At 43.0% G+C, this 19,198-nt stretch overlaps 1 protein-coding gene across 2 annotated transcripts in view; it reads right to left on the reverse strand.

Moving 5' to 3' along the window:
- LOC144154939 (nonsense-mediated mRNA decay factor SMG7-like) overlaps positions 1–18,074 on the reverse strand; it is an 81,957-nt gene extending 63,883 nt beyond the window's left edge. Inside the window, exons 1-8 of one of the 2 annotated variants that reach the window (XM_077686081.1) lie at positions 17,889–18,074; positions 17,332–17,363; positions 11,757–11,935; positions 11,540–11,611; positions 8,998–9,076; positions 8,795–8,917; positions 5,290–5,361; positions 912–1,065 (exon numbers count right to left, since the gene is read on the reverse strand). In XM_077686081.1, coding sequence (XP_077542207.1) covers positions 912–1,065; positions 5,290–5,361; positions 8,795–8,917; positions 8,998–9,076; positions 11,540–11,611; positions 11,757–11,935; positions 17,332–17,363; positions 17,889–17,917 — 740 coding nt within the window. In that variant the 5' untranslated portion in view covers positions 17,918–18,074. Of the gene's footprint in view, positions 1–911; positions 1,066–5,289; positions 5,362–8,794; positions 8,918–8,997; positions 9,077–11,539; positions 11,612–11,756; positions 11,936–17,331; positions 17,364–17,769; positions 17,857–17,888 lie in introns of those variants that run through there. The other variant, XM_077686083.1, reaches the window with a different exon arrangement.
- Positions 18,075–19,198: the final 1,124 nt, after the last annotated feature.

Here is a 19,198-nt window from a genome sequence, read left to right on the forward strand (position 1 = left end):
TCAAACTGGTAAGTGAATGCAATTTTTTTGTACTTGTGACATCTACTATTGTTTCAAAAAAATTATTAGCGCGTTAAATGGCTCCTTGTCTTCCTTTTGTGACCATATGAACGTTCAATATCTTTGAAATTATGAACCGCAAAGACTACATTTAGACACGTATCACAAATGATACACTATGCAGTTAGGGGTATGCAGTTAGCCGCCCTGACTCAAAAATCCCAACGTCACGTTGCGAGAAAAAATGAAAATGGTATTACAACCGTGCCAAAAGTTCCCAAATGATAGCGCTGCAGCTTCAACATGACATCATCATGTTTCTGCTGCGTCATCATCAAGCCGCAACGGCATCATCCTCACCCTGAAATTGCATTAGTGATGAAGTGTCAGAGAAACTGCAGCACCTTTGTGCAATAAATGATATTTCATCAACTTTCTATTCGTTTTTCAATCCCGCCTCTCTTTTCTCTTTGCCTTTTATGTTTTTCTTCATGTCCAAAAATATTACTCATAACTGCATGGTGTATCTATCATATGTGATATGCCAAGAGAAAGCTGTAAAAATTCTAAACAGCGCATTATTTTTAAAAACTAAGCTCAGTTTGGGTGTTTGTGTTACAAATCAAGGCTACTGCAATTTTTTCACGCAAAAAAAAAAATCATGCAGTAAGGCGTTAAGGAGTTCTTTATGTTGGTATTTTTTTTGGCTAACGCCACCAGACCAAGCTCAAGCTTAAACAGCTCCACTGTTAAAAGCCTCTCTGTTGCTACGGAAACAACTGGTGGCTCATTTACTTTTTAGTTCTGATGTCCCTGCAGGCTGGTTTACTGTGCGCACCCTTCAAGCAAGGCGCATCGCGCTTATCAACACTGAATGAAAGCGAACACTCAGCAAGAGAAAGCCTCCTCACACATCCGAGACCATCTTGGAGTAGAGCTTGGAAAGGTTGGTAGCGGCTGCCGGGAATGGGTGCTGCAGTGCCAGACTGCGCACATGGAAGAAGACGGCCGAAAGTTTCTCCCCGCTAGCTGCCTCAAGAAGGGCGATCTGGTTGTACGGATGCCCTGAAAGGCAGAACACAAACAAGGTCAAAATTCGAGATGCTTCCAGCCATGAGTGACAGCCATTAGTTCTTGACTTTGATTGCCTTTTTGTTAGCACATGCACATGACAGCTAAATACAGCATGCTAACATGAGTCCATACAACTTCGCAGGTCCTAAAAGCCTTCACAGGTCCTGAAACAAAAGGTTCCCACCAAAGTCCCTGGTTTTGACAGGGTTAGCACAACATTTATGATGAGAATTATGACTGAGAACACCACATGACATTCAAGCTACTCTCTTCTCTCTGACATGTAACAAAGGCTGCGTATACCAGCATTTTCTAACTGCATCCAGTGAATAAAGTGGTTGTCTTATATTCAAGTAGCTCAATGCTATCATCACACTCAGCCCCAGCAGGTATAACTGATATGCATGCTTCAGTTGAAGGAAGACATCGGTATGGAGAGATAAAAATTTGGCAAAAAATCACATCTATGCAGTAATTTAATTTCCAATCTGCAAATCCGAAAGCAGATACTTGCAAAATATTGCAGTATGTTTTAAAATATTTTAATGAGCTTCCACACTCTAAAGATTTCTAGCTGACCATTTTCGCAAAGGTTTAAAACTCCTTGCCTTGTTATCTCAGAACTAATTTTTTAACCGCAAGGCCAACTGCTGCCCGCACTGTCTCACAATGCACTGAGTATAATTCTCGCTGCATTTCAAAAGAACAGCTGGCCAGTGCAACAAACCACAAAAATGTAACATTCTTCTTTTTGTGTGAATATAATATACTGGGCAGTTCATTTCACCAAAAGAATAGTATTTCCCTAACTGATATTTGATATGTTTATAGCTTTTGTAATGAAAAAGTTCAAAATTGCTGCTGTGGTGTATTTGCACCCCTAAGTTCACCTAGAGCACAAATGGATACAATGTGTGCCAGTGTTCAATAGCTAGACCATAAAAAATTTTGGCACAAAGGACTGGCATAATAATGCTCAAGTCCAAGCTAGTGCCACTTAGGCAAAAGTTCACTGCACATTCATGCTCAGCATAATATAATTAACCTAATGTGAAAACCTCAGGTACATAGAATCAAAAATAATAAAAACAACCTCAGGACGAGTGCTCCCTTTAATTATACCCTAAACTCATTTTCGCCATGAACACTATTGTGCACTTATAAACAATGACCAATGACCAAACTGTCTGTTTCCCATTCATTACTGAAATTTCAAAGGCTCAAGAACACAACACAATTTGACAACTTCTGAATTTTAACTTCTATATTTCCTCTCAATTTTTACTTGATTTTACTTCAGCCCTCATTTACATCGTACACAAGTACTCGCAATTATAAATTTTGCCCCGCAGACTTACAAGTGCATTGTCACAGCTGATGTCAAAAATTGTGCAGGGGCAGATCATTAGTGAAAGGAAAATGAAGCTTTTAAAACTTCTTGATTTGCTCAAAAATGGGTGTGGTGTAAATTATTTAGAAAAAAACTCAGAACATGGGCTACACACTCCAGGTAAAGTAGTCAGACCGTGTTTCTGTGCCCGAAAATATATGCCTGTAAATACATGAGTCAAATTCCCAAGGAAGTTTTCGTAAAGATGCCAAACAACAAACTCAGCTCAAAATCAGGCATTCGGGGCCAATCGATGACACTTATCAAAATAGCCTATTTGCAGCACAGAAATTACGTAACAGCATAAATTTTTATTTCTGATTACCCTTCAAAATGAAAACGCATGGGCAACAAAAATTTAGAACTGATAGAATCCAAAACTCTGAATGCTTCCATGACCAGGTGGCATGAATATACAATGATTTGACATGTACAGAGGAAGCGATAAAATCCTGCTTCTAAAGGCTCATCTAACAAAATACCTGTACTGACATGAAATTTTTGTTACGTTTTTTTCGCTGCAATGGGTGCCTATTAGCCCACTAACATAGAATGGCACATTAGACCGTCGATTGCAGCGTAAACAATCATTTACGGCGTCGTTTACTTGTATCAGCTTCGGTTTTGACAAAAAGAACACTGAGTGGCTGCCATGACAGGAGGGCTCCCCTGACGTCACCATTCTTGTTGCACCGCGGCCGGCCTGGACGCGCGCACCCAGACCGGCCGAGGTCTTCACCATCCCCACGCGCCCGGGCAGCATGACGTCAGTCCCAAAACCATGACGTGAAACACACGGCGTAGCAGCGCGCACCAACTGGAGCCAGCGTGTTGGCTACATCACGGGAGCCTCGACATCGGCAGTTTTGGGCAACGAGCAGATGATGTCATGCTGGCCCGCTCTGAGCTTTCTCGTGTGGGCAAAGGTTAAAATGGATTTTAAATATGTTATACTGAACGGTTACTGTTGAAACTTGCTGGGAGATATCTCCTGATTAAAAGGAAGCATTTTGAATAGTTATTTCATCTTTGAAATTTTGCGTCACTACTCCTTTAAAAAGGGACATTGTAGTGAATTTGTCAAGGTCTTGTTATTGCTTGCATTGCATAGACTGGCTCAAAAAAACACACTTTTCATCGTTTATCCGTTCGATAAAGCGATATTTATATTATAAAGCCCGAAAGAAGAAAAACTACCATGGGCAGTCTGCGGCGGCCGCACCAACTAAAGCAGAGACGTCCGTACGGGATGCAATGTGATTGGGTGATGTCCAAGATTACAATTCAAACCAGTTTCAAATTCAGTTCTGTGGAACAGCATGCTTGGCATCCGTTGTTATCATTGGCTGGGCATTCTCGATATCTCAGTAATAGGCATATCGCACTTCTGCCATGTTGTCGGCAGTAATATGCGTTAGATAAGCTTACCAGGACAGCTTGGAATCGTAGCAATCACTAGCTAAGGCGTACGCAGTGGATGAACGCCCTCCGCATCACCGCAGATGCTCAAATGCAATGCGTTTTTCCCCCCCTTTATAGCTTGCCTGGCTCGTGCCTGTATCGTAGAAGGCGTGTTTGCACCAGGCCAAGGGTCGGCTGATTCGGGACTGTGCCCGCAAGCTGTCTGTGCTTATGACAACACCACGCCAACAAGAACTCGCCAGCGCATCAGTGTCAGTCTGCACACGTTCTGCCTACTCACTCGTGGAGCAATGAATGTTACAGCGCAAGAATGGTGAACTCTGTATAAAAAATGTAGCCCAAAAACAAATAAGTCAACTTAAAGAAAGAAAACGTGCTATCAGGAATTTGAACTAGCTAAATGTAAAACAACGGATCTAAGGCTCCAGACCATTCGGCCATAAGCTAACGCTGCAAGGGGCGGAAGCATAAAGTATATAATGTATAGCCAGTCTACATTTTTAGTTAGTTTTAGCATTCCAAGCAACTTAATTACGATTTTTTGAATAGCACTCATGCAGTAAGTGTTGCCCAAATTTGCACAAATATCTCATCTCTAGGGGCTGCATTCCTTAGGCGGAAAAGCGTTCGCAGATGTACGGTCGTGCTGCTGACCACTGTGCTACTTTACCCAGCACAAAAAGTGCTTCTCACACCTTGGTTTTACACTGTACAATTAAAGTTTCGGTTGATTTTAATTGCTTAGCACCTATATTAACTTCGTTGACTCTTCTCCAGCCTTCAATTGGCCTTAGGTTTTTCTACAAGCGCACCATCCAGTGAAGCTTCAACTTCGATGTACTTGTAATGCCTTCGGGCCCTTAAGGTTGAATAAATGAGAATGAAATGAAATGAAGCATCGCATGTGTGCTTGTGAAGAGCGACTTGGACTTAGAGCTTGATACAGCCTAAAAACTAACAAACTAAAGGCACATTCTTCCAGGCACAAACGTGTTGTCGCTTATTTTCAACTGAGCAAACAATTGTAACGACCCGCCAGCGGCCGGTCGACTAAACGCTGGGCTGACTTGATTGTATTGGAGGGTCGGCGAGCCATGCAGTAGCGCATTCAAGCCAAGCAATCTCGTTTTGACGTCATACGAAACGTCATAGGAAATCGGCAAGGAGGCTACAGAGAGGAGGACAGCATTTTCTAATTGATTTTTCTACTGTATAAAGTCGCGTAAATGCAGCGAGTGTGGTCGAAACATGGCCTAGAGACTCCAAATTACAATTTGCGCTAGTAATCCCACAATAGTTACAAATAACTTCACTGTCCCTTTAAGCCTTGCTGCCCAGTCTGTCATGTCGACACACAGCTCTTTTCATTCTATTATCCAGAAAAGGGCTCAAGGGATACACACCATTTTGTGGTCCCAGTTCAACAGCATGGCGGTAGAAGTTTTCAGCCTGGAGTGACTGACTGCGGTAGCGCGCTGCACAAACACACGCACACATACACAAAAGTATTAGATGAACACAGGGAACAAGAATGAAAATCAGTCAAACCACTCTGACGTAAAAGCATTAAACTGTAAAGCAACAATGCCAGGATAAATGCAAAGACTTGAATCAAACTTATCCTAGAGCTTCGCATACCCATTCTCTTCCCAAATTACTAATTCATTTGAGAAGAAAGCTTGAAGGAGTAGAACCGGGGCACAAAGAAATACAGTGAAACAGCAAGTCAACAAAGCTTGAGGTAACCCCAAAAAAAGTTTTGTTTACGTGCAACTTCACTTACCTAATTGAATTCAATAAAGCTTGGTGTTGGGCTAGTTGGTATCTAGACATAATGGAAGAAATAGCACTGAACTTAACCCGATGACCATAGCATAAAAAGAAAAAAGGACACACGAAACGGAAGACGCGCTACTAGCAACTGTGAAAAGTTTAATAAAAGAGACAACATATAAATACCCCTGCCACCTCGTATCACTTCCTAGTGCACGCGCGAGTCATATCACTTCATACAACAGTTTTTTAGATATCGAGTCTCTCTTTCAGCAATGAGACTGACGGAGCGCTGACGCCCTCACCTTCTAGGCCAGAAACCATAGAAAACGCTTCGCAGATTTCCCTTGCAACTCTGTCCCGTGATTTAAAGAGCACCTTCGTGTTTGGGAAATCTGGAGTGCATTTGCACTAGGTGGAGCGCTGTGCCAGATTGCCAGGAATATCCGTCTGCTGCCAGAGCGCATGGTGCTCCTTCAGCCTTCATTCAGACATCGTCCTGATTGCCCTATGTATGCCTTTTTGCAAGTAAGCGGGACCTTGTATACAATGCCAACAGAGCACTTCACAAACTTGCGCATGTGCGCAACACCACAACCAATATCTCTACTAGTGCCCATTTTCTTGGCCTCCAGCGCTTTATCTACCAGATTGCACATGCTTCCAAGCTTATCTGGCGCAGAATTTTCTAAAGGAGTGTACACCTGTGTCGTGCTTCTCTATCGATGTTTTGGACCTTTTTTATAGTGTGCCGCGCCCTGCCACTATGGCAGCGGTAGAACAATGCATTGATGCCTACGGATGCGTTAGATTTCAAAATGAATGCGCTATGAGTACCAGATATTTTCTCAACCTGTTAGGCCTGTACCTAAACTCCTTGTACATTGAGTTTGATGGTGCCTTGTTGGTACAAAAAGATGGTATCAGCATTGGCTCCTGCATTGCACCTGTTCTGTGCGACATCTATTTGGCACAGGGAGACCGTGTGTTGGAGGGGAGCCTTAAGAATGTTGGTGTGGTTAGATGCTCCAGATACGTGGATGATTTCCTTGTGTGCGTGGCTTCTAGAGATGATACTGATGGCATTGTCCAGAATGTGTTGGATATGTTTAAAGCAGTGCATGAGGGGTTGGATTTCACGTTTGAATTGCCCACAGATAACTGTCTTCAATACTTAAACTTAAGGCTTAAGTTCAAACAGGGGCACACTTGCTGGTGTAACCATACTAGGGGAGAAAAACAGCTGCTTCCTTTTGATTCTGCGCATAGTAAATTAGTAAAGTGAGGCATAGCCAGAGCTTGTCTAATGCAAACAATAAAAAAATCGTGTATCATGTCATGGGCAAAAGCCTTGACATCCAAACAGCCAGGCTCAGAAAAAGTGGCTATCCGGTATCTTTGATTGGTTCTGTTGCAAGAACGGTTATGTCCGTTGTTGTTTATAGAAAAGAATCGACATGTGAGAAACCAGATAGACGTGCGGTGGTGATAAAGTATATTCATGGTTTGTCCCATCGGTTGAAAAAAAATCGGGGGCAGACATGAGGTACAGGTAGTTTGTTCTGCGCCAGATAAGCTTGGAAGCATGTGCAATCTGGTAGATAAAGCGCTGGAGGCCAAGAAAATGGGCACTAGTAGAGATATTGGTTGTGGTGTTGCGCACATGCGCAAGTTTGTGAAGTGCTCTGTTGGCATTGTATACAAGGTCCCGCTTACTTGCAAAAAGGCATACATAGGGCAATCAGGACGATGTCTGAATGAAGGCTGAAGGAGCACCATGCGCTCTGGCAGCAGACGGATATTCCTGGCAATCTGGCACAGCGCTCCACCTAGTGCAAATGCACTCCAGATTTCCCAAGCACGAAGGTGCTCTTCAAATCACGGGACAGAGTTGCAAGGGAAATCTGCGAAGCATTTTCTATGGTTTCTGGCCTAGAAGGTGAGGGCGTCAGCGCTCCGTCAGTCTCATTGCTGGAAAGAAAGACTCGATATCTAAAAAACTGTTGTATGAAGTGATATGACTCGCGTGTGCACTGGGAAGTGATACGAGGTGGCAGGGGTATTTATATGTTGTCTCTTTTATTAAACTTTTCACAGTTGCTAGTAGCGCATCTTTCATTTTGTGTGTTCTTTTTTCTTTTTATGCTATGGTCGTCGGGTTAAGTTCAGTGCTATTTCTTCCATTATACCTAATTGAAATCAGTTCAAGAAAGGGTATTTGAGAAGCTCACAGTGAATTAGAAACAATTAATGAAAATGAACATGTATTTGTGGTCACTTGCACTGTCCTGCAGGTTGTAGACATTTTGGAAGCTTGGACAAGTGGGTTAACAATTTCTGCGCTGCCTATTCAGAAATACATGCATCTCCAATCTCTACTGTACCTTATCTGTCAAAGATAAATGCTTTACAAGATCCGACCGTGCATTGTTCAGAGTGGAGTCATTGCAGAATACATATTTGGTTTCTCAAGGAAATCAGAGCTGAGATATTTTTTTGTTTTAGCTGAAGTTATGGCTGTGCATAGACGCAAATATTATTTTGGCTAAGCTATGTAAGAAGTGGCAAACATAACCCCACCCCCGTTTAAATCAATCTGTAAAAAAAAAAAATTGTGAAATTTATAAAGACATTTGCCGAAACAAACATGGTTAACCTGAAGTCTACTGTAAAAAGAAGTGTGCTCAATTAAAAAAACTTCGCACTTAACACATGCAACACTACACTGTTCCCTCAGTGGGACTGTTTTATCAGGCTTTTTGCTACAGCACTGCACATGCACGTACAAGCCCACAGAACACGAAGCCATGAAGGAAAGGCGTGAAAGTGGAGCAGGGCAATAACAACTGAACCACCTCACTTTTGTTAACCAGACACCAAGCACAGGAATTAACTCCATAAGAAGCAAAATATGACCCTTTCAACCCGTTTGAAACATAGCAAATATTTGCCCATTTTGGACCTATTAGCTGTCCTTCCCTTTCTAAAAATTTCTAAGTATTATGCCCGATTAAGTTGAACAAGAATTATCTGGCAGAAGACTAGTGGAATTGCAGAAACGAAGCAATTTTCATAGAAATAATAACATTATACAGAAATGCAATCATAATCCTTAGCTGTTTGCAGAAAACTTGCCAATGTCTCCAAGGTGAACCAAGCAATGTTGACAAATATACAAGACAGAGGACTTCTTTGGCTTCTCAATGTCAGTTTCAGTCTCTGACTCTGCAGCATTCTCCTCTTCTTCTGGCTCATCCACTGCAAGAAGAGAAAAAGAAGCACGCCTTCCTACTGTTTTCCACTCCATTTAAAACATTCGCTACTCAAAGTTCACTTACAGTGAAAGATGCCAAAGTCTGCTTCATGGAAGTGGCACCTCAAGCTCACATTGTACACAGAGCAGAGCTTCTGGAAAAGCTGAAATCAAGGCAACCAAGAGAGAGGAAAAAAGAAAACAGGGCAGTCAATTACTAATTCACTTAGTTTAATCTCGAGGGCTCACTTTTAAATATTGCACCAGGCAAACTGTATCCAAATGGAGATGCACAGTCCACTAAGGCATTTTATGGTCCCTGAAGCTCTTACTGACCAACCAATGAAAGCAACTCAGTTTTTTAACATGTATGCCAGAACACACTATACCCTAGTAGAATAATTAAAGGGGCCATGCAGCCAAAACACAAGTCTGGTTCATTCGAAAGATTGCCTCGTTAGAATCATACTGACATCACTTTTAACATAAACTTCGCTCCAATAAGCCATATAATTAAGGAAAAAGGGAATGGCCATGCGACTCACTCGCTCATTTCTCACACTAGAACCTACGGCGTAATATGCACAGCTGTGCCATTGGCCAGCAAAAGCAAATGCAAGTAAGGCATGGCTCATAAGCTTGCAGAGCGAGCTATTTTCACTTAAATGTAATGCATACTCATCTTATAGCAGCAAGAATGGTGGGGTAAACAATGGAAGTTATGAAAGCCCACGTAAACATAGTAGTACCAGTGCATTCGGTTGCTGGCACTGCGCGCACTATGCTTGTTATAGCTGCACAGCAGTCCGGCGCTTTGTGGTTGTCTCACTCGACACTGGCCGATTAGCGTAAGCGACATTTTCTTACATGACCCTGTTTGTAGAGCATACGCCTACTTCGAACCGTAACAAAAACAAGCCAGGTGTAAATACAGTGTAAAACACCACCGTTTACACCAACAGGTGTAAACACCACCGCATTCAACCTAATGCATTTTATTTGCTTTGACATAAAAGGTAATGCATATTCGGGTGGTTCGTTAGTTATGCAAGATAAGTCGCTGTTAATTTTCTTTTCCTTCAGATATTAACAGCTTATACGCAGTAGCTTATCCTTAACGTAAACATTTGACACTAAACAGGTTGACATAAAATGCTATAATTTGTGTCTGGCTTTTGTCACACGAGTGACTTGTTACAACAGCCTGTCACATAAGCGATAGCTTAAGTGCTGGCTAGAACAAGAACTTATGTTCGTGCAATAGTCCTGCACCACCAACTCAAAAGAAGCCAAGCAGCTCAAGCAAAATGTTTTTCTTAAAAAGAAAACAGCCCTTGCTCCTTCTGCCAGCCACAAATTGCAAAGTCACCGAATTGCAATCAAGCACAGATGACAAAGGCTTGCGTAGAGGCTAGTTGGTACAGCATTCGGTACAGCTAGTTGGCGCAGCTAGTTGGTACAGTTGGTAAGAAAGAATGTTCTTTAGTATTGAAAGCATTGCGCATCGGTCCAATACTCAGAACTTCTGGACTGTCAAAGCATTGTTTTTCGGATATGTGCTCAGTAATCATACAGCATGGACCAATGATACACAGGGATAAGCACAGAAAGAGAAAAAGCACCCCCTATAATAAACCATTGATGGCTGTCTCCATAAAATGCTAAACTGTGTACCTTCCTATTATGTGACGAGCCTCTTGCCATTACAAGAAGTACAGAAAACTACGAGACGACTGCAACATAAATGGTGATTTTGGAGGTGAGAAAAGAAGAGAGCCAAGAAACTAAAGCTCGAGTTACTGGCAAAGCGCAGCACCTCCCCCCCCCTTAAAAAAAATTGCCCGGAGCAATGGAAAGGGAGTTAACACCCCACAAATAATGACCTGCCAAGGGCACACTGCAAAGCAAGTGACCTATCAGTACAACTAGAAATGAGTTGTATCCAGTGCCAGCCTATTCTCTAGCTTTGTACGATACTGTGGACATCAAAAAGAGCACTCAACTGCTTGTTTCAACCTATCATGTGCACGAAGGAAAACTTCAAATGCAGAGACTGGCTTAGAATTGACCACGAGGCACTCCATTTCGGCCTAAAGTCAATTTCAGCCATTCCATGTTTGACACACGACTGAACTGCAGGGGAAAAGATGGAAAATAAAGGCACTGAGAAGCTAAGCGTAAGTGGATACAGAAATTGCACTGACAATGATGCTATTGAGTTCATACTGTGAAAATCATAAATTGTGAAAATAGGACGTTCACAAAAGCAATTCAGTAAAACCTCAATATAACAAACTTCAGCTAAAAGAAATTTACGATGAAGCTAATTTTTTTTTTCTATTTTCCAATCTCTGCCTAATTAGAAACCTCTTCACAGTTGCTCCCCTTAGAGGTTTTACTCGCTGCTTTTTGTTCTACTTTTTTTCATTCTGCCCATAGCCGTTCCTTACACCTTCAAGTAATCCTTTGGACTTCGTCAAAGTTGCGCCAAAGTTCGACCAGGGACAGGGCCAGGGGCACAAATAAACAACACTTTTGCAGCTGTTATTCCACCAGCTCCTGCAATTTTTTTCTGCCTGTCATTAGGCAGGCAGGTGCAATACAAGTGTGGAAGAAAACCTACGTACCTGAAGGTAGAAGCCACTGGCTGTTTCCAACAGTGTTGACAGTGTTGTGTGCGACTCGCCATTCGCTCTGTCCTGCGTGAAGTCGTATGCAAAACGAGGCTTGCAAACAGAACACAGAACCCAGATACGAGGTTGTTCACAAAGCATATGACCCCCCACCCCCCATCCACACACACAGCCCACATTAAAGCATTAAGTCAAAGCACTTATTGCATACCTTTTTCTCAGCTGGCTTGGACTGAAATGCTGCAATAGGGTTCCGGAAAGCGCTGTTCCATAGCTCTTGCTCTACTTTTTTGTCCAGCGCAAATTCCAAGTCTGTCAGGAGCAACTCTTCTAACAGCCAACAAAGCCGTGCGCGAAGCTGGAAAGCCCTTGCGTTCCGAGGATTGTCTTCTGCACATGTGATAAAAACAACAAAAAGCCCTACTGAGTATGGCAGTACATCACACAAAGAGATAGAACGCTCTAGGAGAGACACAGGGTCAACAAATCAAAAATGCCTGAAAGGCGCAGCATAGCACTCCAAGAAGGACAGAGCACGTTGAGGTGAACACTGAAGTTATGCACTGCTCTAAACCTTGAAGAGGGCCCACTACAAGCTATCAGCCAAAACTCTACTGCCCATCGCTGCCAGGAGCAAATTCATGACTTCTTATTTTCTTAGCGTCTCACTTTCAATTACAAGCTAAGAAAGGGAGACTCCTTAAAATGCATCAGGCTGACCCAGAGTAGCACGAGGCATCCATAATTTATGCAACACTGCCAACCTTTGGCAATGAGTATCATCTGAGATACCTTACACGTTAGTTTTCAATGAAATAAATGCAAGCGTTGTCCATTTCGCAAGTAATAAAACAAACGATTGCACTGCGAGAGTGCCTATTTTTTTTAATGAGAAGAACGTTACGTTGGTGCGTGTGCACACACAAACACATAACCGTGTAGCCCATATATCCGTTCGGTGTTAATTAACAGTTCCAACGTCTTCAAACAACAAAACCAGAAGAAAATAAGGAGGTTGGGGACTAATCTAACTAATGCTATCACACTGTACTAAACAATAACTGGAGGTAGTACAGACATCGAATATTACAGCTGCAAAAAAATCACGTCACGAGCTGTTAGCTGCCAAGTTGCCTCCAACTGAGTCCCTTCGTTGGCTTTTTGCAAAAAGCCGATGAAGGGACTTACCTCCAACCATCAAAAGAGAGATGAGCTTCAAACATATTTTCTTTCACCTTTCAACTACCTGCAATGAAGCACTCTGAGTAAGATAAGGCATCTGCAATCATTGCACATGACAGAGTAAACTGCACTGCTGTGAGGTTTGATGGAAGCACGTTGATGTTGGGTGTTAAAGGAGCAACAATGCAAAGCACGCTGCTGTCAGCTGCCATGCAGGACTGGTGAGCTCATGTGACACCTCAGGTTTGGCGCAATCCCCACCAAAGAGAATGACTGCAAATAGAGAAGCACTGAAAATACAGCCGATGAGCAATTTTCTAGACATGATGGGGACAGTAAAAAGTCTAAATAATAATGCAGTTCAAAAAATCAAGCCCTAAAAATCACTAATATGTCCCTACACAGTTCCAATAAAAATATCTGAACCATCAGGCAGGTTGAAAAATTAGTCGCCATAAAATCCCTTGGCGAATGTAAAAATAATTCCTTTAGCTACACCAACAAAGTACACACTCTACACTTGCATGTCATGAAGATTATCACCCAAGTGAATGTGCGACCACAAAAGCATCTTAGGAACCAAATGTCACCTAATCACTCTGTGCTAAACTCAGCATTAACGCAGAACATTCCAAGGTTTTGTTGCTGCTTTAATACCCGACACTTGTGCACCAGTTGCTCATAGCCAAGGAAAATACCAACACGAGCAACGGCGAGTATTACAGCCCTGAACACACTTCCAGCTGCCAGCACTGCTCATCAATAAAGTTTGCTGCTGACCACTGATATTGTTGGACCATGGGGCATGGCCCAATCAATGGGGCTACTGATGCCTACACATGCCACTGCCACCACCGTTGGGATGTGCAGGCACTGTAGACAACAATCATCATCCCTTCTCTGTCCACTGCTCTCGAGTGGCCCAAGTACTTCCAAATTACTCATAACCCTGAATTGTCTGAATCAAACTTCCTGGATAATACAGTACTTCAAAACAAGCTGTAAACAGTTATGGTGAGATGCTGCTCTGCCTCGTGTCCTGCCTAATCAGGAACTTTTCACTTTTCATGTGACGGGTTATCCTGCCCATGCGTCTCTTGTATATGTCTCCACGAGTGTTGTAGAGTACAAATAAGAATTTCATCCCCAACATGAACTTCGGGGGCCACCTAGTGGTTAATATTTTCTGGAGCTATAACAAGGAAAACAAAAAAGCCATGTTCACAAGGAGAAAAATAGCAATAAAAACCCGCAAGTTCCTGCCAACGTGCTCAAAATACTTTAATTGCACAGACAAGTCCCTGTGATGTCATAAGGGCCCAAAGAGAAAGTGGCAGGTCAGGCCCCCTGGTTCATCCATTTTTCTTCACATCTAGCTCAGTTGTTTCAAGTTTGCATTAAAGGAGCACTGACACCATTTTTCGGCGCTAATATTATTGCACAGTTCGCTTCCTTCATTCAACAGAATACCCTGGCTGAATTATGAGCGGCCTGCGACGCGAAGAACATAGTTCAATTGGATCTCATTTATCGCGCCGACGGAGCAGCACGCGGAGCAACACTAAGCAAATGGACATCAGCGTGACATCACTCCAGGAGAGGAAATAGAAGTGACGCGACAGCGCTCGTCAAAAACTCGTGACGTCACTTCACGCGCGCGGCCCCATGAGCGGCGAGCGGGCACAACACCCTCTCAAGCGGGCGCCGGTGACGTCCGCACAAAGCGGTGAGGTCAGGCAGGGAAAGGAATCTGTCATACGCGCCATTCGGGATGAAAGCGCGGGAATTTGAAACAAACGATTTTCAGGCCGTTCAATGTAACTAACTATCGCACGCTGAAGTATTTGAAGTGCTGTTTCAGGTTGGCCAGACCATTAAGCATCGATAAAAGCAATAAAAGTGTAACATAAAATTTTCGTGTCAGTGCTCCTTTAAGGTTGGCACCATTGTTATTGAGACAAAGTAGTCTTTTTTTCACAAACCAAGCTTGTATTTTGACTGCATTGCCTTTTTATTCTGTGCATTTTAGTTTATGCAGAAACTCATAAGAGCAAAAACCAAAAACACAAATGTGGTGTTAGTATTCCTAAAGAGGAATAGAAAGAAAAAATACGTTTGGTTTACTGGAACGACTGTTAACTAAACAATGGTTTATTTGGTTTGCCCAAAAATGAACCTAAGCGAGCGCAACTAGTGACACAGCAATGCTCTGGCATCTTCACGAATTGATGTTTTCCATATTGTTCTAATAAACAAGGCTCCACTGTAGGAAATTGTGGGCAAAGGTATGCACAGTGCGTACTACAACAAATGGAATTGTTTAGCTACACCAGGGTGGTCTTAACCATGGCGTTCTAACAGCAGTACATGAACAGTGGCGAGGGCTCGCCCTATATATGGCACGGTTGCTGCCAAGACCTTATTTGATATAGCATGAAAATGCAACATTCTTGCAAATGTAATGCTATATGCCAATGTTTCTGTGAACTAACTTTTACAATTTTAGACTCTGTTGGCAATTTTCTTGCTTTTTTTAGCTTTGAATCATTAATTGCTTCACGTGCATGATGCATCAAAAATGGCTGCATCACTTAAGGCCCGTTCACACTTGCGACGAAGTGACGCGTTTTTTGTGGCAGCACCAAAAATTAGTGAAGACCAAATGACAAAACTGATAGCCGGGCGACGACAGCGACAGAAATCACGTCGCTTTGTCGCAAGTGTGAACGATCCTTTAGTGTGCGAAGCTTCCAAGGGGCCAGCCCATCAGTTGCTCTTCTGGTGAGGCAAGTGATGATTCTTATGACTAATGTCCCAAATGATGCGCTGCAATATTGTAATTTTACACTTTCTCTTGTCACGGTAACGGTAATTCTGCACCAGCTGATCGAGTGGCAGCAAGCTCCAAAGACTTGTAGCCTGAGTACACAGTGACAATAGGCCAGACTGTGCGACACAGTGAAAGAGTTTCGTGTGTGTATGAAGATTTTTATTATAATTATTATTTCACCACACTAAGCCATTGCGCACCTTTTTGAAATGTCATTGAAAAGAAAAAACACCAGAAAGTTGCAGGTATAATTCGTTTTTAAAAGGGGCTGATAAGAACACAGAACATGATGACAAGTGATAGACATGTTCTTTCAAATGTGAGAAGCAGCACCAGGAAGAGGGGTCCCTCCCTCACAAAGACAGGGATCCCTCTCTCCTAGAGAGGCACAACAACAGTGCGTACTTCGACTCTAGCCTAGTCGAGGCTTTTTATTTTCAATAAATGTTTCATCTCTCTCTCTCCCAATCTACCCACCTGGCCCCATCCTCTCGCATAAGGAGCACCATTACACTCCCACTCCCTACGCCCCCCCACCCCCTCGTTGGCACGGAGCGGCTCCGAAGAGGAGCAACATTGTGTTCCCACTCATCATTTCGCTTCCAACATTAGCGTCTCATCGCCCACTCAGCGAGGAGCAGGTCATGATAGTTACAATGTGCCTTTTATATAAATAAAAACACCAGCATTTTTTTTTTTTTGCTTGAACTCAGGCATATATCACATTTGGCCATTGGGTACGTTTCCTTGGAATACCCGTTTAATTGAAGTGTAACTTACCAGCTTGATTTTAAAGTATATTGCACAGTTTTTTTTTTGTAGACAGTTTTAAGCACGAAGAAAACATGCCCAGAAGGGTTCAATGATGTGCTGCAATTAAAATTATTTGAAGACAACACAGATCTCGTCAGCACATAAAAACATTACTCCAGCCCTTTTTGTGCTTCAATGCGAAGTGCAGCTTTCGACAAACACGATTTAACTCCTAGCTGGGTATTAAGGCAATGGTATTTTTTTTCAATAAATTGCATGTTTGGCTTGTATGCTGCATATGCCTCAGCAGCATCGTTACTCCTTACTTTTGGTGAAGTGAAGAAGGCTGTGGTCGAAACACGAGCCCAATGGAATTACCTCTCAGAGGAAGCATTAGTTCGGCATAGGATCAGTCTACGGAGAAACTGGAACTCGTCCTTCGCATTCAGCAAGTCACAGTATGCCGCCGCGGTCCCGCTCTCCACAGACGTATTTTTCTTGTCGCCAACGATTACAGCGTAATAAGATTGAAAGAGAAAATCGTGCTCTACAGTAAACGCGCGTTATAAATAACGTAGGAGGGCGTAAAGGCCGAGAGTTATCAGCGCTGAATTAACGCTAAGAAACGTTGCAGTATACTGAAAACAGTTGAAAAACAAATAAAAAAAGCCGGTAGCTGGCATAGAGAATTATCAGACGGGAAGGCAGTACAGTTACTCTAATTTATCTTCAACAAAAATAAATAACAGACGCAAGTGCGCGTTTGCAGCACGCAATATAGCTGAGAAGCGGTAAGCGAAACTCGATGCCCACGGGAATGCTTTCTTTCACTCACAACGCTACGCTGCTCTTTTCAATGCAAACCTTCAAATACGCAGGCAGTGCTAAACTATAGGCGCAAGACTCGTGGCAAGTGCAGAAAGAAAAGTAAATAAAACACTTCGGCACGCTGTTTTGAGAGACAGCGCCAAGACGCCAGCTGCGCAATTCCAAGAGACGCTGCTGGGGAGATAAGACTTACCGGCAAGGGCTGACTTGACACCTTCCACTTCCCTGGAAAATAAGGCAAGCTAAAATAAGCATAATGCAATCTGCCAAGTATTACTGAAGATAACAAAACAGAAACAGTATACAACAGCAACAACAGAAATGAGATGCGTTTATGGCCATGAAGAACAGAGGGCTCGCTCTTCATAGCCATAAACACTCGATAATCAATGTTCACTAGCGCTGGTGGTGACCAATGCATTATCTAGAGTATTAGTATGTAGAGCCAAAAACTGTACAAGTCTTGCAACCGCTGAACGATCGGCAGCGTCGATTTCAGCTTCGGTTAGCGCAAGCGGCTTTCGCCCAGGTTTGGAATACATGGCTGACGAAAGATCTATCGACACTATAAAAGCGTAGCGGGATTACGTAACGCTGGCTCTCAGCAGTTAAATTACCCGAATGCACTTACATGTGAACGAGAGCCGTAAAATAAGTACACGCTGGCCGTACACACAGAGCTTTAGAATCGAACGCGCGAGACTTGCCAGGATCACAAGTACACCGGTAACTTAAACAGCCGACACTTACTTCAATATTTGCGTAACAGATGCCTTCATTCCGCTGTCGTTAAAAAAGGGCGCAGCGCGCGCGTGAAAAATGTTACAATTACAATATGCAACGCTATAAACGAAGGTTCAAAACATTAATTTCCATCTGGCGAGTGTTTACAAGCACACCCGACTACTGTAGGCTCTCTCGAACCATTGAACAAAAAGTAGGCTCCATCTTCCCAGATGGCGCTAAATGTTTTATACACTACAGTAAAATTTAGTTCATACACAAAAATCCCTTCATGTAATATAAACATAAAATTGTGTAATTGCTTAAATAAAATTTTGTAACAGGTATTAGCAACAACTTTAAGAAATAGCTTTAGTAAAAAAAACCCGCGATGTTCAAATCACGACAGACACAACCTAGAGATGGGCGAAACCATAGAGAAACGGCTCACTTCAGTGAGCCAAGTGAGCCAGTGAGCGGCTCAGAATGGGTCCGTTCACTGAAGTGAACCGTTTCATTTAGACGGCTCAGCGGCTCATTAACCTGTGTTAAGCATGATCTAAATTATTGCCTAATTTGGGTGTGGGAACTTTTCCTTGTTATGGAGAGAGAGAGAGAGAGAGAGAGAGAGAGAGAGAGAGAGAGAGAGAGAGAGAGAGAGAGAAACTTTATTTTGAGGAAAGGTCTCGAGAGAGAGAGAGAGAGAGAGAGAGAGAGAGAGAGAGAGAGAGAGAGAGAGAGAGAGAGAGAGAGAGAGATAAACTTTATTTTGAGGAAGGGTCGAGAGAGAGAGAGAGAGAGAGAGAGAATCTTTAATGAAGTCTGGCGATGTTAGCTGGGCTAAAATGCCTAACTTGCTACGCCAGTTGATGACGTGATGACGATGATGGCGATGATGCTCAAGAAGTTGATGCGTACATATACGGCGAGTTATTCACAGCGACTGGTCTAGACCTGTGTGTTGCATAGCTTTGGTAGCCCGTAAAGCACGTTTGGGACAAGCCCATGGTCCTAAAACGTCCTTTAGCTGCATGTCCACAGAAAGCGGCACTCCCAAAGCCACTGCGAGGGATACTCTTTGAGCACCGAATCGAGCATATTCACAGAGCAGGTGCTGCAGAGTTCCTCGCACATCACAGTGTGGGCAGAGTGGCGACGTAGCCTGTTTTATCTTGAAGAGGAAGTTGCGCGTGTATGCGACATTCAATCGTATGCGATGTAGAATTGCTTGTACCCGCTTGGAGAGTCCTGGTGGCATTTTAAATTTGCAGTTGGGATCGATGAAAGATAATGGCGCGTAATGACGTGATACGTCATCCCAGGCTGCACGCTGCATG

The sequence above is a fragment of the Haemaphysalis longicornis genome, unplaced genomic scaffold (genome assembly GCF_048455015.1).
Source record: "Haemaphysalis longicornis isolate Haplotype H1 unplaced genomic scaffold, Haemaphysalis longicornis Haplotype H1 scaffold_1, whole genome shotgun sequence".
NCBI lineage: Eukaryota > Metazoa > Arthropoda > Arachnida > Ixodida > Ixodidae > Haemaphysalis > Haemaphysalis longicornis.